Raw genomic sequence first — 21544 nt, 5'->3', positions numbered from 1 at the left:
CTTGTCTGACAGAGGCCAGCAACAGATGGCTTAGATGATACTCCAAAAAGCCTAAGAAGGTACAATCACGGGAAATGTCACAGCTTCTTAGATTAGAAACAAACTATATTTAGATTATGTATTTGAAACACACAGGGCCCACGAAACAGCAGTAGCATTTTTTGTGCAACAGTTATTGCTGTGATCTTCTAACTACAGATATTTTCTGTCAAATGCTTCCTCATTCTGTCATGTTACTTAATCATCTTACATCAAACAACAATAAGAATGAAATTTTCTGTAGGTATAGAATATCAAATTTGCCCCATGTGTTTTTGTATCAGCACCTGCATATCATCTGGAATATTCAATTTTAATAATATTAAAGAACAAGTAGAATTGCTTGCAGTCTACAAGCAGCAAACACATTGCAAATGCATGAACAATTCACCAATAGCTCTTCCACTGTTTTTAATTATACTGCACGATTTGGCATCAATAAGTGGATCACACAGTTCCAGTCTCACAGTCAGCAACTACATTGTTACTTCTTTGTATATACAACAGAGATCCAGGTTTTACAGTTAAGGGAGAAATTGAAGGCTAGAAGTGGCAGCATTTTAACCTATCTACTGTGTATTTCTCAAGATGATCCCTTATCTTTTCTTTTTTCTTAAAGAAACACTATTTCACTGAACAAAAACTCATAAATTCACCTTAGCAGCTTGAGATTCCCTTAGGTAGTATTTCAGAAGATCAGAAAGTTTAAGATCTTCATCAGCAGATACCCGGGCCTCTATTTTCTGGAAAAACAGTAAGTAAAAGCATCAATTTAAAAACACCCAGACTTTGGGTATTCACTTGTATGATGTAAATACAACATAAAATATACAACAGTACACGACAGATTGTCTTTTTCAAAAACGAAGATCATGCATTTGTGACAGAATACCTAAAGATGCATGAGAAGCAGTATTAGGATTTTGTATTAAAATGTAAGCAATAACCTACTGTGTGAGCAGTAATTGACAACTAGCTTTCTATTTTAAACAATGCTTTCTTCCCAATTTCAATTATATATATCATATACTAGAAGAACAGCAGAGAAACAAAAACTTATCTAGCATAAAAGAGGTGCACAAGAAGTTTTTTGCAGGTTTTCAGATCAAAGGGAAACAAATTTTTAAGGCACCTTTGCAGACTAGTTGTGTAAATGCATGCATTAAATGGTCCAAAAGACCAATAAACTTATTTGCTTGTATTTGAAACAGACATTTCTGTGAATTTAGAAACAGAGTCTGCAAGTGCATTTTTTTAAATCTTAATTTTTTAAAAAAATCCAGAAGGCAAAATTTTAGGTCAAAGCAATTAATAACATTAATTTTCTTTAAAGTACATATTTATGCAGATACAACTGTCTGTGTTTAGGAAGTGCACACATTTTTCATTTGAAAGTTTTCCTGATACATGGCATACATCTTCTGCTCTACCAAGCCAAACAAATAAGGCAAAAGAGACAATATATTTGAAAATCTTGTTAGAAACATCAGCAATAGTATTTCTGCGTCAAATAATTGCAGAAACACATCTTGGCTCCAGAAAAAAAGCAGCATAACTGCCATTTTTTGGATTAAGGATTACATTTCTTCATTTCTTTTTTCCATAAAAAGTTCTGTGATGCCCAGTAACAAGTACAGAAGGCCTCTAAGCATTTTTGAAGAATAGCAGCTTTACTAGTTTATTACATAGAAGACAGGAAGACTGCCTAGAAATGTTTAGTAGACTGAAGACTCCTAGGGATCAAGCATTTTACAAAACAGATGACTGAAATCTTATGCTTTTTCATTCTCTACCACACTTTACTTAAATGCTTCATATGGAAGCATCCATAAAACATCTGCATATTAATGTCTAATGTCTTGACTCAAGATGTTCTGCCACTTCCAGGATGTACACAAAGAATAATCTAAAAAGGTTTCACAGCACATACCCTTGTTTTGTCAAATAACTCTGATACCTTCAGAAAAAACCTGCACAAAGGAAACAGCTTATATTACAACATTAATTTAAACAGTTTAATTTCTAGATCCAAATACAATCTGTGTCTGGCAACAAAGACTGTAAAGACACTGCTTAGAATTGTAATTCACAGAACACAGAGAACATAATATTCTAAATTGTAGCAGTTGAAACATCTGGGAATTGTACAACTTAAGAAAAGGTAAGGGACAAACAAACCATAATGGATGGATGTTTTTTCACTAAAGAATAATTGCACAGCTCCTCAGGGATTCTTTATGCTTCTGTGAATTAAACCCTAAACGTCACCACCCTGGTTAACGGTCCTACGCTCTTATCAAGTGTCCTTCACTCAAATTTGAATGTACTTTTCTTCAGACAATAAACATGACGCATGCCCTACTTGGAATTCAGGGAGGCTGAGCAACAACGTGGCACATCTTCATCACAGGAGACAATACAAGGGTTCAGTGTAACAGCAGACTGAATTACAGTCAAATCATACTATTTTGACAGAAGACAGATGCGATTCCTGACAGACCCCAACAGGCTACATCAAATCTCAATACTATAATCAAAGTAATGGATATGTAAGCTATCACCACATTTGGAAGTATATCACTATAATTTAGGTAAATTAATAAAAATAAGTTAACTTTAATACTCATCTCCTACCTGTTGTCACACTAACATGTGCATGTTCACAAGCATCAACATCTTTAAGCTAGTTAACTTTTACTTTCAGATACACCAAACTTCAGATTCAAGCAAATCACTGCAACATTAAAGGACAAACATCTGTACGTAGAGACCCTCTTCTATTTTCAAAGTTTTAGGGATCTCTGTAGATTCCTTTCTCTTCCTAAAGGCAATAAAATTGCCAGAACAACAGAACATTTTCAAGGTGTTGGTACAGGGACCACCCACAAAAATCACTATACTCAGACTGAGACGTGTTCTCGCTGCACGTCAAAGCACTTAAAACACTTTAAAAAAAAACAAACTGGTGAAAGAGTTAGGGTTTTTTCTTTTTCTATGAGGACTTTTCCATTTCATTTGTGTAATTTTCTACAAACTGCAGAAAACAGCTTTTTTTTTTCTCCAGACAAATATTAAAGCAAAAATATTAAAGCAGCCTGTTACAGAAATGAAATACTAGAGAAGAAAATCCCTTAAAGTGACATAACTACAATAAATTCTGTTTCTCATAACAAGACATCTACCTATCTCAGCAGGTCACCATTAAGACTGCTACTTAGCAAATTCCCCCATAGGTTATTAACAATATCTTACTTGCATATATCTGTGGAGTCCTGTGTTCCTAATGCATATAATGACGAACCAATTCTATTATAGTCATCTGCCACATCTAGAAAAATAAACAAGCACTTGTTTTACTATTTCATTCCTCCTCTTTCTGAGAATTTTGAAATTTCTCTTTCATCAAGAGTAGGTGGGTTTCTAAAAGGAACATGCTTTAACACAAAAGCAGAAATAAAATTTCAATCATGTCACTTATGAAGGATAACTTCACACAGTAAACATCGTGCTATCACCAAATCGTGAAGTCTGTAATTTATCTAGGCATACTTAATACAATTAGTACCCGATAGGTAAATTTATTGTGCAACTTTGTTAGGCTTTATTTGGTGGAAGATGTACAAACTCAATGGCTAAAGTCTGAATTTAAATCTGAATCTAATGCCTAAAGCTATTTGAAAAAAACCAGAGGCTAACAATAACAAAGAATAAGTCTGTGTGCTTGAGAGCAGTAAATTGAATAAAAACTACAAACTACCAAAATATAGCGCTATATGCACAACACTTTCTAGCACATGCCTAATTTTCAGGAAACCCTTATCTCATCAACAAGTGGTCACTGGTTGAAGTAGCATTAGTGTTAAAGCATTTTAAAGAATGAAATTAGAGCAGGGTTTGTAAAGAAGGCTGTGTAATTTGACTAGTGAGGTATTGCTATGCAGTAATCATAAAAAAAAATCTTTGCACAGACGGCTTTTTTAAAGAGCTTTTAGTATAAACTCAATGGATGATGAAAACACTAACCGATCCAAGCAATGAACAGGAAAATATATTTGCTTGTTATTTTTGAAGTTTATATGTCTTTAAACAGATTTATTTTTTTTTAAATAACACAACCTTGTTTTAGCAAATTGAGTGGGTCACCTTCCACCCAATTTATTACTCTATACATCCCAAGGGAATCAGTGCAGCTGGTTACAGCAAAGAGTGTTATTAGGAAGCCATTAACCTCCCCTTCTATTCCTCCCATTTAAACATAAAAATAGATTTTCTGCTGGAAATAGGAAGTCAGTATCTCTGCAAGCCCTGCAGCTCTCTGTTGATGATAAGCTATCAATAAACTACAGATTGCCCATTTCCAAAACAGGCTTCCCAGGTCATTGCTCTGCTTCTCTAGCCAGAATTTCAAAATATGCTATTTGTCCCAATTCTCAGGTTGATAAAAGTTGTCAATAAACTTCCTAGGTGATTTGAGTCTGAAAACCAGTGAAGCTTTGTCACAAGTTTAATCAATCCTTCCCATCAGATCGTCTACAACCTCATTTCTAACAACTTTCCTAGTTCTACAACCAATGTGAAAGGCTCTCTCACTACCTAAAGTTTGGCACCTAACTACCATGAATGAAGTTCAGTTTTCATTTTAAGAAAGCAAACAAAACACCAGAAACCACTTCCAGCGGGAACTGAATGAAGACACAGGGTCCCTTAGTACTTCATTAAGCCATAACTGACTCTCCCCATCTCCTAGCATAGATACTAAAGCTGCAAAAGACTTGGTCTTCATACAATAGCAAGAGAAGCATCTAAAGAGCTCAGTAAATTCTTGGTTTAATGTCTCATTCAATATCCACTTTAGAGTCCTTACCAATAGAGATTCGGAAAAGGTTTGTGGCCCGGGTTTTTTGTGAACTATATTACTGTAGATAGCGAAGACAGAATCTGCAAATCAGACACAAACTTCAAGAAAGCAGAGAGAATCTAGTAGTTCAATTTTGATTTATCCAGACACAAAATTTAAAATCAAGGGCAATAAAGGTCAACCTTTTTCTGAGCTTCTCAAAACACAGTAACCCTAAACCAAACACAGTAAACCAAACACAGTAGTCCTAAACCAAAGATTTTCCATTTTCCCAAATAAATGCACTGCACTTGAGATGACTATCTAGAGCTTCCAGAAATCGCATTAGCTAGCACTCAGCTCAGGAAGAGAAATTAATAACCAAGTGTAAAAATCTCACTTCAGTAAGAAAAGGGGTCGTGCAAACCAAGCTACTGAATGTACACATTCCAATCTCCATTCTAAAAGGCTGAAAAATGGAAACCTGACTTCCCAGTCTAGAACTAATGGCCTAAATAGGAGTTTGCTGCTCAGCAAGGTCATGCAATGCCTAGTGTGCCAAGAAATTGCACTCGGATGAATGCAAGCTCATCCAATCAAGAGCAACTTCAATAGGAGTAAAATCACATATACTGCTATATTACCCACCTTTATACTTTAAAGATTAAGAATCAGACTTCAAAAAAATATTATCACATAAAGTGTGTTTCTCTTCAAAGGGACAGCATGAAGAATCAAGATATCTTCAGTGTCGCATCAGGCTGTTCTTACTCCATCTAGTCTACTACAGCAAAGGCTACACTTTGAAAGTCAAATTAAACTTCTTTAGACTATCCGAAGACTACACTGGGAGAAATTAACTCACTTTTCACATGCAAAGAGAGAATTAAAATTACTGTTCCTCATAAACCACTTCTGTACACTTTAATTAGTACTATTTTCACCCTGGAAAAAACTCACTTTTATGCGATCTTGTCATTTTATCAGATTTGGCAGAGGCATCTTTGACTCGGTTGTGATATTCTACAAGGAATGTTCTTTCATGTTCAAAGAAGTCATCTACATCCTACAAAACACAAGAATAATTCAAAAAACAGGATTTCACTCACTCTGTACAGAGCAATTGCAGAGTAAATTTGCATATATTGCTGTTGCAGTGACATGAAATGCAATCTACTTTTACTGACTAAAAAAAAATTTATGTAAATCGATTTCTTCTTCACTTATTTTATCATGATCTGAAGTTTTATTAAGAATTAAGAATTCATAACAAGCATCTTAAAGTTCTGGATAACAAACTTGAAGTGAAGGAAATAATTTCACTACTAACTACCACTTTGGTGACAGAAAAATAGAATAAATGTCAAGTACTTAATAAAAGGACATCTACCTAGAAAAAGGGGAGAGGGGAAGAAAGACACCCAGTTGCACAAGATGCTATGGTCACAGCAGAGACGACATGAACCCCTAGCTCAGGAACGCTGATCTTGATGACAGATTTCTTTCAGGTTGGTAAATGCAGGTAAACTTTAATATTTTCTGTATTACAATTTGAGATAGTTGGTTTATATTTATTTTAAAAAAACCTCTAAAATACCACGGATCCTCAGCACCATGGAATAGCCTACAACATAGGCTTTGAACAATGTGCTTATGAAAACTGCTGGTTATTTGGACTTGTCCATGGTTATATCCACTTTCCAGCAGTTCCAAAACTCAAGATATTAAAACTAGGAATTTTAGCTCCTCTAATTTGTTTGCAAATGGAAAGTTACCATTAGAAAGAAAGGAGATCAAAATCATCTTCTGCAGAATTTATGCTTGTTATAAAACCAACCTTTAAATGAAACTGAATTTTCATTAAAATTCTTTTTTTTTTTTTTTTTTTTGTCTCAGTTACATTCTTGCATATACTGGGAAAAATAGTATCACCTCTACTGCTGGTCTTAGCTTTGAAACAGTAGAAGGATGTTACAAGGCTGATAAAATTCACACTGTGTTAGTAACTTCTAAGCTGCAGCAGTTGCCAAAGCTAGTGCACCTTCCCACTATATAAAATAGCAAACCAGAACAGAAAAACAGATTATCAATAATCTATGGATTAAAGAAAAAAAAGAGCTTAATTTCATAAAACAGGGGAAAGAGTACTGAAAGCCCTCTTTCACAGAAGCAATCAGATAGCTCTCAGTTATCACGCATCCAGGGCGACAGGGTCCTTTCCATGCTCTGCCTCTAATTAAGTTACATATTGCTACAAAAATCCCTGCTTCATTAAAAAAAGGGGAAAACAATGCTAATACATTTTAATTCTTGATATATTAACCAGTAATCACCTTTACTCCTGAAACAATGACACCATCTGCAGATTTAACCATATTTTTAAAGAAGTCTTCGAGTTTCTCTTTCTTATTTTTCCCACGAACACTCAACTGAAAAAAACAAATTCATTTATGAAGTTAGTTCACCTTCTGGAGGCAATAAAAGTTTTAAAAAAAAAAAAAATAGAACTACATACCACAACTTGCTACTCCTAAATCAGTTTTCCTGCTCTCTGCTTAGTCTTATACTCTGCATTAATGGGAACAGGACACCATGCACCCATAATGGCAGAATTTACTAGACTGTACTTTATCACCTAAGATACTATTCCGGGGGGGGGTGGGGGGGGAATCAGCAACATTCTAACACCTACAGATAATACCACATGTATAAGGTGTTATACATTTAGTTATCAGTAATACAGTACTTATCACACACAGTAGGGCTGTTGAGTTAACCTAGCATAATCAGGTTTTGCTCTTTTAAGTGTAGAATGGCAAATCTTTGACTTTCAGAAACTACAGAAGCATTTACCCCTCACTGCACAGAGGATAATGTTGGTTTCAGCCTCCTCATGCTCTTCCTGTCCATTTAAATTTGCCCAATTTAGGTAAACTGAGTTCCTGAACCAGTAAGCATTTCTACAGGAAGCAACAAGAGGATCCTCTGTAACATATTTTGAAGTTAACCATGTACTCAGTTGAGCCAATCTTTGTAATGATTTCTTCAACAGTCAATGCTGATTTCTGCAATTTTAAAAAGCAACTAAAAACTGTTTGCAGAATATGAGCAACCACTAACTCCAACACTAAAGAGTTGTTATGAATCCAGAAAGTCCTCTCTTTTAACTCAAAATTAGATAGTAACCCAGTATGTAACATGTGGATAGGCACACTAGTCCAATATCTAGAAAAAAAATTAACCAAATTTTCACTTACATTAACAAAAAGGCTTTACTTATCAGAACATTTCACTAGAAATCCTCTCTAGTTTTGTTAGCAACAGAATTTAACCCACAGTTCCAAATGCTAAAAATTAGCATTGTCTTTGTTGCATCATCCTTCCCCATAAAAAAAAAAAAATTTCAGTCAAAGAGTGGACAAGTATAACATCATGTGAAATCAGCACCAAAAGCTAATCTTTTTAATCCAAAACATACTGGATTCCCATTAATATTTTTGATGCTGAGGCTAGAGCATATAGGGCTTTTGGTTCCCCAGGTGGCAGGAAAAATGAACTCCTACAGACTAAATGAATTTCTAACTTTTACAATACAAATATGTCTGGTATGAAGGAATTGATGCAATTTGCTCCAGGAGGTAAAGCCCCCTTAATCAGTTTTCCATCCTACCATAAAAGTACATCTTGATTTCTACTGCCAGCAATTCAGTTTTCAATACTCACATCCTGATTATATTCCAAGAATACATGGAAATTTAAATCCTTTCTCAAAATAGGATGTGCTGCCACGCGACACAAAAACACTTCATGCATTGCAACTGTCTTCTTGAATATTGCCAAATACTCACTGAAAACAAGAAACAAGACAGACATAAGAAATTCATATGAAGCAATTAAGATTGAGATAAGCCTAGGAGCAGCTTTAAGATATCCTCAGTCAGGATACAAAATTATAAGCTGATATAGTAGAGGATATCACTCCAATATTTGATATATACATAAGTAAATAGTACAACGGTAATACTAGGGGGAAATTCAAAGCCCTAACATATTAAAGAGAGACTTTTAACGAAGATTCAACAAATACATTCTAATTTTTAATGCTAGCTAACACAGACTGGGTTGCTGAAAGTGTAACCTCACTTAACTGTCCTTTCCCCGACTCCCCAAAAAACCCAAGAAATTGAGATACAGACTACAGTCACTAGGCACTATATAGCTGATGTGCAAATTCCTTCCTCCCCATCTCCATCCCCTTGCCTATTTGCACCCTCCTTACTTATTTAAATATTCATGTAGTTTTGTTAGCTGTTCAGATTGTAGTCTTTTATTCCATGTTAAAGCACCTAGGCTTTTTGAGCTGAAGCTTATGTGGATGTCTTGCTTCATAGTGGTTCTAGAAGTGGAATTAAGTGCTGCATTTGGTAGGTACAACCAAAAAAAAAAAATCACGTTTAACCATGACAATCACATAGTTGCCCAGTTCAGCCAACTCAACTTTAAAGCAATTACTCATTTGTGATTTAATTAAGAGGAAAGCATTCTTATCAATACAAGTTTGCTAGAATTCATTTTGCTTTGCAAATCCAATGAATAAGATGTAACTTGTCCAGAAATGAGGAAGGCACTCTTTTCCCCATTCCAAGGTCAAATGGTGAAATGATAATCAACACTTTTGCTTCCACTATGTGCAAGGAGGTTAAGATTTACATACCAGCAAACCAGCAGGGCCAGTGTTGGGAGATGTTTGATCTCAGTGAGAGTAGTAGTCATTCAGTGAAGACAAAAAAGGAGGATGCAGAGGATGGAGGTGGCAGTAGAAGAAACCCAAAGTTTTCTGTGTTATCCAACCCCTAACCAGACCACAAGAGAATCATGATCAGGGCCGCTGGAAAACCACAGATTCTTTAAAATTTATAGTGTTTTGCTAATTTTCAGTTTTCTGCATATGAAGTGTATATCTACTCTGCTATAAATTATATTGTACGTAACACCAATACAGAGCTTTTTAAGACATTTGCTCACAGCAGCTGGAGTTCGGAGAGAAAGCAGCAGTTCTAAGAGTTCAATGTACTTTTCTTGCCAATTCAGAGCTCTTCATAGAAGCAGTCTAGAAGCAGTGTAAATATACACTTGAAAACTGAAACCAATGACAGGAAAAAGATCAAAGAAGTGAATGCATGATAAGGAAAGGGGATGAAGCAAGGAGAAACTTCACTGTGTAACTCTATATGGAACAAGAAGCCTTAGAGCAGATATTTCAATACACATTAAATTCACAGTAAGGGAAAATACTATTTTCAGGAAGTATATTCTCCTTGCACACACAAAAAAAAAAGGGGGGGGGGGGGCGGGGGGGGAAGTGTCAATGAAAAAAGTATCTTCTAGTAATCTCCATATTTCCTGAGGAACAGAAGGTTGGCATCTATGTTTATAGTACCAACCACATGCAAAAACCCCTACTTCAATCACTACAGGTATAAACCTTAAAGTCTCATTATGCTTATAAAATGTGGAACACCAAAACTAAAAAAGATAGAGATTACCTCCTCCCTTTGTAAGTGTTCTGTGAAGAAAAGTATGTAACTAGTTTTTTTCCTTATAAAAGAATGCTCAGGAACAAGCTGGGAGGATGGGGTTCCTGCTTCAGAAAATCTTCCATGAAATTATTTCTACAATTTTCCTAATGGCTCTGATCATGATCACTAAGATAACCCTGGTTTTGTAGCAACTAGATTCTCAAGCCTATATCTCACAGAGAACCATTACAGCTAAATCAGAAACATGGGACAGCAAACAGCATTAAAAGTTGAGGGATATAAAAAAAAAATAGTAATCAAGTCTACATACGCCTCCAGTTCTTGTTTCATTTTGGTGAATTCTTCTTTAGTCATTGATCCTTCCCCTTCTCCAAGTTTCTGCAATTTCTCCCTTGAGGCATCAAAGTCAGGCCTGGGTGGTGCCGGTGGAATCTGGAATTGAATCAAATTTTTTTTAATTGCTCATCATCTCAAACAACGTCCGTTCAGCACAGGAACTGTAGATTGCCTGCAGCTTTTTAATATATGGCTCTCTTTCATCATTCATTACAGCATTTATGGATAAAGTCTCTCATTCATGAGTTAGACATGCTGCATTACTGTACCAATTTTGGCCAAGTGTCCTTGAAGATTACTAAAATATTAACTAATGGCTTCAGTAGTTTAATTACAACAGAAACCAAATAATACCTAGCTTTCCCATGACAATGAATCAAAACTTGAAATCATTATTTTATAATTAGTTTTAATTTATTTGGTAAGGATTATTTCTTGTTTAAAGAAAAAAAAGAATTCCACAATGGTTTTCTCACCATCCATTTATAAATCCCCAAAACTTTAAACCAAAAAACCCATTCCATATTGTTTGCAGGCACTAGTTTTTTCTTACAGCACTGTTGACATTAAAGATACATCTGTTGAAATAACAAAGCATACAGTAAACAAGTCTCTAGGTTAATCTTGTAATATAGTGTATTAACATTGGAAGAAAAAACACCACAGTCAAACTAATCCTGAATTGCTATCAGTAAATGGACACAGAACAAAGCTAAACTATGCTTAAACTTTAGTTCAACGATATTTGCCCATTACATTAATGCGTTACAAAAAAGAAAAATCCAGCATCTATGCAGTCAACTGTCTGAAACTAGTTATTACCACACTGAAGGTCTAGTCACTTCAAATAGTTTTTCTCACTAAAAAAAGACTAGCTCAAGAATGGTATGATACATCACAGATTATATTCATCATTATAACAGTCAATTAGAAATATACGTTTACCTTCAAACCAGTACACGCACACCCAAAACACAAAATGAATACCTAACTTTCACACCAAGATGACAAATATTCCTATTTGTAATTAAAGTATGAACAGCAGCACCCATTTTTAATAGGCAGTGTTGCAAGGTGACTATTTTGGGACCTCTGTTCCCCGGAGGCCTGAAATGAACTTCAAAACACAAGTTGTTGTGTATTAAGGTTCTCTGTAGTTCTAGGTGGTATTTGGGGGGGGTGGGGGGAGTGTCCCCTCCAACTGATTTACGGTAAAATTATTCTGATCTTCACAATGAAAACTGGAAAAGTCTAATTACTAGAGCTCAGTCACTGTACTCTGCCATTCCAGCTAAAACAAAGGCAACACGAAACTTGTAACTAAGTTAAACATAAGCTTGTAAAAACAATACCACCAAGTTACACAGTTCACCTATCTCTCACACTTTTAACACAGTGGACTAAAAATACACTTGGATACAGTTTAAACTACTCACTCCTTAGGAGTGAAAGGCAAGAAAGTACAGCAACTACAGTTACTTTCCTGCAAGCTTGCTTCAACCATTAATTTTGTGTAATTGCATAAAATGAAGTATTAGAGCACCCGATTTGATTTTAGAAGGAATGAACATCTGCTATTTCCATTGCATTTAAAAGCAGTCACAAGTACTTTTGATACAGCCCACAGAAAACGGTGCACATAAACCAAAAAAACTGTTAATACTTACAATATAGCCAGCATAGTCCTCATTCTCAACAAAAGAATCATGAAGCCAAATAAACTCTTCATGTTGCCGGACAACAGAAAATTCATTTTGTTTGAAATTCGGTAAGGAACTCTAGAAGGGGAAAAGGAGGAAGAATTATGAAAAAAAACAAACAAACAAAACAGAACAAAGAAACCCACAATGTTTTCTTTACTATATGAAAAACACCTTGAAGTAACAACAAAAACATCCCTGTAAAAATAATCCAATCATCCAAGTAAGGATTTGACCAAAAAGAAGTTTGCACAGCAATAGTTACCCCTGTCTTAATTAGTGCAACAATCAATTGGAATGGGTTGCCCAAAGAGGCTGTGAAGTCTCCGCCCTTGGAGATACTCAAAACCCAAAAGGACAAGTCCTGAGCAATGTGCTCCGGTTCACCCCGATTTAATGGTGGGAGTGAGGGAGGAGATGGGACTAAATTATCTCCAGAAATTTTATTCAACCTCAACTATTCTATGATTCTGAGATCTATAAACACTCAAATCTAAAAAAAAAGGAATAAAAGCCATAAACAACTAGTACCTAAAAATTATTCTTGCATGTAACTCCATTATGAAATACATTTTTAGAATCTAAAACCATGGCTAATGTAATACAAAATATACTGAAGAATACTGAGGTATAGTAAAGATTCTACCTGCAAATAGGCCAATTAATAAGCATGAGAATGGCATGACAACACATCAGTACAAAAAAAAATGAACGTCAGTTTTTTCTAAACAGTTTTTTAACCTCTTAACTTTTTAGCCATCTTTTTCTTAAGCACTGCAGCTACACAGTCTCTTAAACATGAGATATCACTACTTTCTCATTTCCTTTGGATTATGTTACACTTGTTTCAATGAACAGTTTAAGCAAACTTTCTTTTCTATATAGTTAAGAATATGTTCAGTGTACAAACCCAGGCTTTTACCTTTGTATGGACAGTGAATTTCACTTTGTCCCTCTCACTGAGTGCATCTGAGATATCCACTTGCAGAGCAGCATCAGTCTGGAGATCTACATTTATTGCTCTAAGCTAAACAAAGAAAAATCTATTTAGCTTAAATTTAAAAAAAAAAAAAAAAAAAGAGTTAATATATTTCCTTATTCTTCCCTTGAGAAGAACCCTGATCCTGCAATTCTCAATATCCTTAAAAGACTGAAGATAGCTTATTAAAAACCCCAACATTAAAAGATTATTTCCAGTGGAAAAAGAAATTCCATTCATACTCCTTATGGCACACATGACCATACAAATAATTTCCTTTACCGTACTGCTTGTTAGTGCACTATTTTCATTTCTGTGTATTGTTAACTTGCTAGTAATTGAGATGGGCAAGACAAAGTACATTTACAGACAGCAGCAAGTTCGGTAGGTCTTTCTCTTCATTTCACCCACTCCCCCAAACTGACAACCTGCTGTAAGTAAATGTACTTGTAAAGGTAATTATAAAGGTACTAAGAGTTGAAAAGGTACTTTTAAGGAGAAAAGAAGTCTTATACTTCAGAAAAGCAAGAGCTATTAAAAACCTGGTTTACTCACATTGTCTTACACTATTCTTTTGTTTAACATTTCCCATGATATACTGAAAAAGCAAAAAAAAAAAAATTAAAAAAAAATCCTGAACTTCACAGAGCTGTCTCCTTGGAAATATTTTTCTGGAAAAAAAACAAAACAAAACAAAAACCAACAACAAACCAAAACAAAACAAAAACCCAAACCCAAGATATCAACCTCTTCAAAATCAGCACAAGAAATGGCAAAAGTGCAAGGAATATGCCTTTTTTTTTTTTTCCACAAGACATGAAACCTGAACTCTCTCACAAAATAATTCCAAAGTCACATTGAAAAGAAAATGAGACAACAATCAAATATAGAAAAATTGGAAGATTATTCGAGTACCACAATGTTTGGCAGTAACTGGACCAAAGGTTTCAACAGTACTTGATGAAACTAACCTCATCTAGACCCCAACTGGAAATTCAAGTCCCCTCACCCTTGCACCCTTGTTGTTATAGAGCAATTTGTCCCATGACAATTTCATCATAATGATCAACAGACATTCAGAATTTTTTTACAAGTACTAAGGCTAACTCTGAAATCTTCTCCAATCACATTGTCAAAAAATATTTCAATGTCATACTCACGAGGCTTACTTTTTACTGAGAGGCCGTTTTCTTTGATCCTGCATTTTTTCTAGAAATACCACATTCTACAGTATAAAACTGCTTTGCCATACAAAGATAAAGACTTTTCCTGCCAAATTTTTCAGGACTGGATTTTGAAGTCCATACGCAAGTACGAAAATACTCTTAAGTATCAGCAACACAGTACAAAGGTTGTACATGAGCAGGCTTTGAAGGTAACACTGCAAGGCACTGGAACAGCACTAGGAGAGAAGCATCAACCGCCGCATCTTGCTTCCTGCCAGTTATCTTAATCCTTATCTTAAATCATGGTGGTCAGCTCCCACTCTAGTTTTAACCTCAATGCATGGACAATTCTGCTGCTTATGTAGCAGCAACCAGATTAATACATCTTAGAAATAATGTATTAAAGTACACCATAATCATACACTAACATATTCTGCTAGGCTAGCAAAATGTAACAGTTCAATAGCTATTACACAAATAGCAATAGCTTTTCCTTACAGCAAAGTTGGAAATCATTAAAACCACTGCACAGTAATGTATTCACACATGTGATTCAGGCATCGCTTTTTGTTTTGTTTTCCTAAGGTTTAGGGGATCACTGCTTCACACAAAGGCATTTTATCATGCAACAATCCATTGCAGATCACTTCTCAGAGGCAGAATCTCATAGCTCCTACTGAGTTTCCAATGTGCTTAACATCTAATTTAGGAAAGAAAAATATAATCTGACATACCAATGTCTGCCTTATGTCATGACACCACATTTTTCAGCTTGTAAAAAAGTTTTTAGTGGTTACACTGTCTGGGGTACTGTTTGTTTTTCTCCAGTCCCCCAGAATACATTAACAAACAGAGTAATCTCAGCAAATAATCTGCATTATCCAAATGGTATTTTTGCAGTCTTTCACAGGTCACAAAAGTTGCTACTAAAATATTTCTTTTCCCTCCTTTTTAAAAAAGTGGTACAATACAAAATTCTAAGATTCAGTACAACAGCTGTTCAAGTTTGTCACTAGTGCATATGCAGTCTCTAGTGCAGCACACCCTGGCTGTATGCACTATTCACAACTTTAGAAACAAAATTATTATCTGCGCTGAGAAAATTAAGAACTACCTAAACGTGACAACATCACTCATGACACACAACTGTAAAAGACTATTTGTTTGATTTATACCGAGTTAAGTTTGTAACAGTTTTGAAGAGTTTAATCATATGTTAAATTATGCTGTGTAGCTTGACTACCAACAGGGAACATTTTCATCTGCAATGGTAATGAAGCATTTATGAAAGGTGTCAAAGACAATCAGAAAGTTGAAGGACTTTAAATGTATTCATGTGACACAATGGTTCACTGGGAATTAAATTCACAAACAACATCACACAACAAACTTAAGCAATCTCTTCATCACTACTTCCAAAAGAAAACCACCACCAATTGATGGTTTTCTAGTCATGAAGGGAGTAGAAAATGGAGAAGAAAAAAAAAAAGCTACAAAACCCGATTTGGATGAAAAGTCTGATTTGGAAGAAAACTGAAACGTAAGTGCCTTAAATTCTGAAAAAAATGGAAGTGGGATACAGTCCCTTTGTACCTTACCTCCCCTCCCCCCAATCTAACACATACAACATAGCACAATAATTTTATGCTTAGATACATGCTCTATACCCATGCCAAACAACTTGCAAAACAAAACCCAATTTAATTTAGCTGCTTTACAGTTTCCTGTACTATACCAAGAAAGTCCCTGTTTTATGCAAAGGATCTAGAAAATACCAGAAGCCAAAATCAGGGCTAAGTGATGTTACAGTACTAAAAGCGAACACAATGCAAGTAGAGGATTTAGAACCTAAGCTCTTGCTCAAGGATCAATTATACTTCAAATGATAATGGAAGGAAGCTGACAGAGACAAGGGAAACAACCAAACCTTACATTGCCAGGTAATGTCATCAGTTAACAACAGTAACTTCTATGCTCTAAGCTCTTTCAAAAATGTTAGAGAAAAGGACCCTTTCTTTCTTCGGCGTGTTCTTTACAGGCAGACAAATACAGAGAGCAAGGGAAACAAACAATACTTTTACAACAAAAGATTACAAAGTGCCTTCACAGCATTGAGTTTCTAGCAGACCTGTTCTAAGGGATAGCTCATTTCCCCTAAATGAGGAGACAAGAGCATTAGCCAAGTCGGCTAAAGTTTATAAAGATATAAAATACACAAGACAATAGTAGAGCAATACTATACCACCTTTCAAAGCGTGTATTGTTTACATTAGTGAGAGCACAAAAAAACCCAACAGGAACCAAGTTACTCCAAGCAAACTCAACAGTACCTTCCTAAGTGAGATTTAGAAAAGCAATTCCCCTAAGTTCATTTTATGCACACCATTTATAATAAGTTCCTTCTACAGACCACCCACTGCTACTTCCTCAAAGATGATTCTCAGTGCTTTGTTTTACAATTCTCCGGAAAAGGCTCCATATGGTATAACACAATTGTTTGAGAATTACTGTTCTATGTGGCATCGACATAATTTCCAGCCCACTTTTCCATCCCATCACCCCCATGTTAAACTTAACACAGCTGCAGCTGACCAACATGACTCTGAAGAGTTAAAAGTACAGTTGTCATAGCTATATCTGAATAATAGAGAGGAAAGAGTACTGATTTGCAAAACTAAAAGCTCAATTACTCTAACCAGAAGTTGCCATCCATGTTTTCAAATAAAGGCTGGACCTACTACTCATTTTTTAATCGCAAACAGAGGAAGGCGACAAATCAGAACCAGGAAAACGCTTTATAAAAAGCCGTTTATTTTTACTACTACCACTAAGAAAAAAGTTATGGTTTTGAGGATTAAAGCATAGCCAGTCTGTCCATGAGCAGACTGCCAGTGTTGCTTTTGATTAGATTTTCTGTATCACAATCAAAATCAGGCAGATAACCTGTGTTTTAACCCCAGGAATTCACACAGCAGTGAAAAAAATAAAACTCCAGTGTGACTGAAAATAAGAAACCTAAAAAAATTAGGGAAAGGAGGAGGACACTGTTCTGGTTTAATTCCTCAGTGCTGGATGAAGATGGGGGAGGGGAAGGAAAAAAAAAAAAAAAAAAGACTGCACTTGGCCAACTGAGATGATGTAAGTTGTCCAACAGCACAAACAAGACTGCTAAGAGATTTCTTAAGGCTTTCAAATTACCCTGTGAACTCTGACTACCTGTAGCCTTAGAGGGAAAACTAATAACCAACCAAACAAACAAGTTTCACATGGGATCAGATTTGCATTGTTATATTCTACCCGCACCTTCAGATAAAGACAACTTATCTGTGCACTTCATACCAGGGACAACCTGTGTAAAATACAACTCCATAATTAACAAGCTCTTCAGTCCTTGTTCTGAAGACACTCAAAGGACAACAGTTTCCACCTTCTCTCTTCTTCATCCAGTATTCTTACTAAAGTAGCTGTATAATTAAAGGGAAAAGCTCCACAGTGGCCAGAATTGGCCTAATACAATACTAGAATTCCTTCTTTAATTTCAGGTCATAAACCGGAATATAAAACGCACTGAATTCCTACCACCTGCATACAGGCAAAAATCGCTTGGTACTTAGTGTTATATTTGACACTTGAGTATGGCACGCATGACAAAAGGGTATACCAACCCAGTGTTTTTCAGATTTTATATTTTTAATAATATACTGGATGTAGCCACTTTAATAGCCAGCATCAGCCAAGGCAACCTAAGCAACCCAGAAGCTGCTCCCCTACCTTGCTTGGAGTCAGTCTTTCTCAAGGTACTAACCAATAAGGGTAATCGATCTGAATAAGTTACACATACTAGATTAGCTGATTTGCTGCTCAAGTGAGGCAGGCAAGTTAAAGAAAGATGGATGCAGCAGTTAGAAGAGAAAGGAAGGCCAGAAACTGCAGGGCAGAGAAAAAGGTTTTCTCAGTAAGGAAACATAATCGTGGCATCCTGTCCCACCAACAGAACTTCTTTTCAATAAAGAGTTTATTACGCAGCACGCGCCTGCAACCTAAACGTCCCATTGTTATCCATGGGAGAGCCTCTAGGGCCTAAAGAGAGAAGGGAGGGCAGGACTATTTCACCTAGGCCCTGGCTCACGACTAAAGATGGAACCTGGCGCTCTCCACCAGGCTGGTCAACCTGGTCAGGACCGCAGCACAACGGGGGCGTGCGCAGGGGGAGGGGGGCGCGTGTCGGAGCAGAGGAGAACACCAACCTCTAGCAGCCCACACAGCCCCCTCGCAAGCCATTCCAACAAAAGCACGAAAGAGCGGCCCTTCCGAAACTTGGGTGACAGAACAATGAAAAATCCAAGGCAAAACACGCGCACGCAGAGACCGGTTCCAGAGGGGGGGGGGGGCTCTGCTCCTTCCTCGTCGGCGGACGCCGGCAGACGAACACCCCGGACCCCCGGCCGCCTGCCGCCCCACCGGCGTCCCGCGTCCCCCCAACACCCCACCCCCGCCCGGTACCCACCGCCCAGCGGGCTCCGGCCAGGCAGCGGCCGGAGGGCCCCCCCGGGGGAGGGGGCCGACCCTGCCCTCCCGCACCCAGCCCCCAGGCGCCGGGGTCCCTAACGCCTCCCCTCACGCGGCACTTACACCTCGGTCCTCCTCCGAGAGGAAATCTGGGCCGTCGTCCGAGCCTTCCTGCTGGGGGCGAAGGGGAGGAGGCGGAGCGGGCCGGGGGGGGACGCGGAGGGGCACGGCCGGCAGCAGGGAGGGTGGGGGGAGACAAAGCGCACAGGTTAGCGACCCGGCCGCACACGCCCGCCCCGCCCCGGCACCGCGGCCGCCCCGACACCCACCATCATGGCTGCTCGCAGCGCTCCAGCGCCCGCCGGCCCTCCCCCCGCCAGCCCGCCCGGAGCCCAGCGGCGAGGCGGGGCTGCGGCGCGCGGGGGCGGGGCGAGGCGGGGCTGCGGCGCGCGGGGGCGGGGCGGGGCGCGGCGCGGCGCGGGGAGCGGCGGTCTGCAGCACCTCTCGCGAGGGAGCGGCGGGCGCGGGCCGCGCGCGCCTAACCCGCCCCGCCCCCTCCCCGCCCGCGGGCGCGGGCGCGGGGCGGCCGTTGAGGGGAGGAAGGGCGCGAGGCCGCCGTTGAGGGAAGGGCGCGAGGCTTGGCAGGGGCTCGCTGGGCGGGCGAGAGCTTCGGGTCTGCGGCGAGGCCCGGTGGCCGCGGGCTGGGGCTGTCCGCGGCGGGGGGAGACGAGGGGAGCCGCCCCCGGGCGGGGAGGATGCGGCCGTGGCCGCGCGTGTCGCAGCCGCCTCGGTTTTCCCCTTTGCTGCGTGGGTGTGCGCTGGGCCCTGCGGCGGCGGCGCCGCGCCTAGGGCTTACGGGTGGGTCTGGCGAGCGCCGAGACCCCGGTGGTCAAAGTGCAGCCCCGCTCCGAGGGTGAACGGTTCCCGCGCGCGGTTTGCAGAAGCGAGGGTGGCTTTGCTGGCGCGTGCGAAACTCGAATGCTCGGCGCGCTTAAGAGCAAGTGTGCAAAACCTCTGGAAATGTACTCTGCTGCCGTCCCCGACCTTAATTCATAACCGATGGCTCTCGTGCTGCCCTGCTTGCTCTTCTTTCCGTCATTTCTGTGAAGGATGGGCTTCACAGCACCAGCCCGTCGCCACATGCCTTTTTACAAGCGTATGTGCGAACCGGACTACGCGGTTACACAGTGCTAGAAATTAAGTGGTTTATAATACACCTTTGATTTATGGGCAGTTACGTGTGACTAAAATTGATGACCGCCTTTCATTCAGACTAAGAAATGGAGCCGTTAAATGCCCCTTCGTCTAATGACAGTGGAAAACATCAGCGACCGCAGACTAAACCGAATGTAAGCGTGGAGGGTAGGGAGTCCATGCCTCAGACTGCATTTTTCTGTGAATCAGAGCTAGAACAGCCAAGAAACAGCTTCAGGGTGGGGTTTCATGATCAGCATAAACCAAATGTGCCGTTCCTAAGAGATGGTGGCAGGTGTGGACATTAGCACTCTCATGGCTGTACAGTCAGACAGGTGAGGGCATTGATCCAGCTGCAAATTAATGCTGCAACAAATGATTAGTTTCCATCTGAGTCAGCTCCATAATCCAGCCAAGCCCGTAGTTACACATGCATTAGTGGGACCGGACCACCGCTTGCCGCAGTAGCACCATGGATTTAGACTGGACTAAGCCGATCAGGAAACCACACCTTGAGAAATGCTACTCATGCAGCCTCAAGATAGGTGAAGAGACAGCTTTCTGAGCTCTGTACTGCTTTGAAGTGTGCTTTGGAATTCAGAAATGGAAATTGTCTCTCGGAAGTTGTTATTAGCAGGGCTGCGGAAAGAGGCCTTTGACTATGCATTTTGTAAACAATTAAAAAAAATATCTGTTCTCTAAACAATTTTCGAGTACGTGGTCTGTTTCTGTCTTGATACAGACATGCGCAACATCATCCAAAGTACTGACTTACTACTCAGGTCAAGAGAAGTAAAAATATTTTACAAGATACAGAGAAAGAGTATGTGACCTCTGTTTAAACACTGACCTGGTCATGCTGAAGGGGTGAAGACAAAGCCACACAAGGAAACCAATTTCTGGGGGTTCACCTGCATTCGTTAGCATCCTGTCCTATGCACAGTCTGGGCTCAATACCATACCACCACTCCACCTAGCAAACATCTATTTTTCTAGAAAAAACTAAAATCAGTGACAGAATGAGCTTTCTTTTTTTTTTTTTTTTTAATGTTTATCATTTATTGTTAATACGTTTTTGTAGGACCAAAGAACCAAAGTCAAAGAGTTGAGGAAAGGCTTCACAAGCGATGGAGACACAATTCCCTCTCCCAGGGGACAGCTAAGTAGTCCAGCTGACTGGCATGAATCCAGCAGGATGACCATCTCAGGAGCATCTACAAGAAGTAAAGTTATATGGCTTTCCA

At 38.9% G+C, this 21544-nt stretch overlaps 1 protein-coding gene across 2 annotated transcripts in view; it reads right to left on the bottom strand.

The window, feature by feature from the left end:
* Nucleotides 1–19535, bottom strand: part of SNX6 (sorting nexin 6) — a 29304-nt gene extending 9769 nt beyond the window's left edge. Inside the window, exons 1-11 of one of the 2 annotated variants that reach the window (XM_049825782.1) lie at nt 19436–19535; nt 19230–19277; nt 13375–13479; nt 12420–12530; nt 10727–10848; nt 8600–8723; nt 7210–7305; nt 5837–5942; nt 3292–3367; nt 1970–2009; nt 696–782 (exon numbers count right to left, since the gene is read on the bottom strand). In XM_049825782.1, the coding sequence (XP_049681739.1) occupies nt 696–782; nt 1970–2009; nt 3292–3367; nt 5837–5942; nt 7210–7305; nt 8600–8723; nt 10727–10848; nt 12420–12530; nt 13375–13479; nt 19230–19277; nt 19436–19441 (921 nt within the window). In that variant the 5' untranslated portion in view covers nt 19442–19535. Of the gene's footprint in view, nt 1–695; nt 783–1969; nt 2010–3291; nt 3368–5836; nt 5943–7209; nt 7306–8599; nt 8724–10726; nt 10849–12419; nt 12531–13374; nt 13480–19229; nt 19281–19435 lie in introns of both variants that reach the window. The other variant, XM_049825781.1, reaches the window with a different exon arrangement.
* Between the last annotated feature and the right edge of the window lie 2009 nt (nt 19536–21544).

The sequence above is a fragment of the Accipiter gentilis genome, chromosome 22 (genome assembly GCF_929443795.1).
Source record: "Accipiter gentilis chromosome 22, bAccGen1.1, whole genome shotgun sequence".
Taxonomy (NCBI): Eukaryota; Metazoa; Chordata; class Aves; order Accipitriformes; family Accipitridae; genus Astur; species Astur gentilis.
The sequence above is the reverse complement of the archived record's forward strand: the minus strand, read 5'-3'. Positions and strand labels throughout refer to the sequence as shown.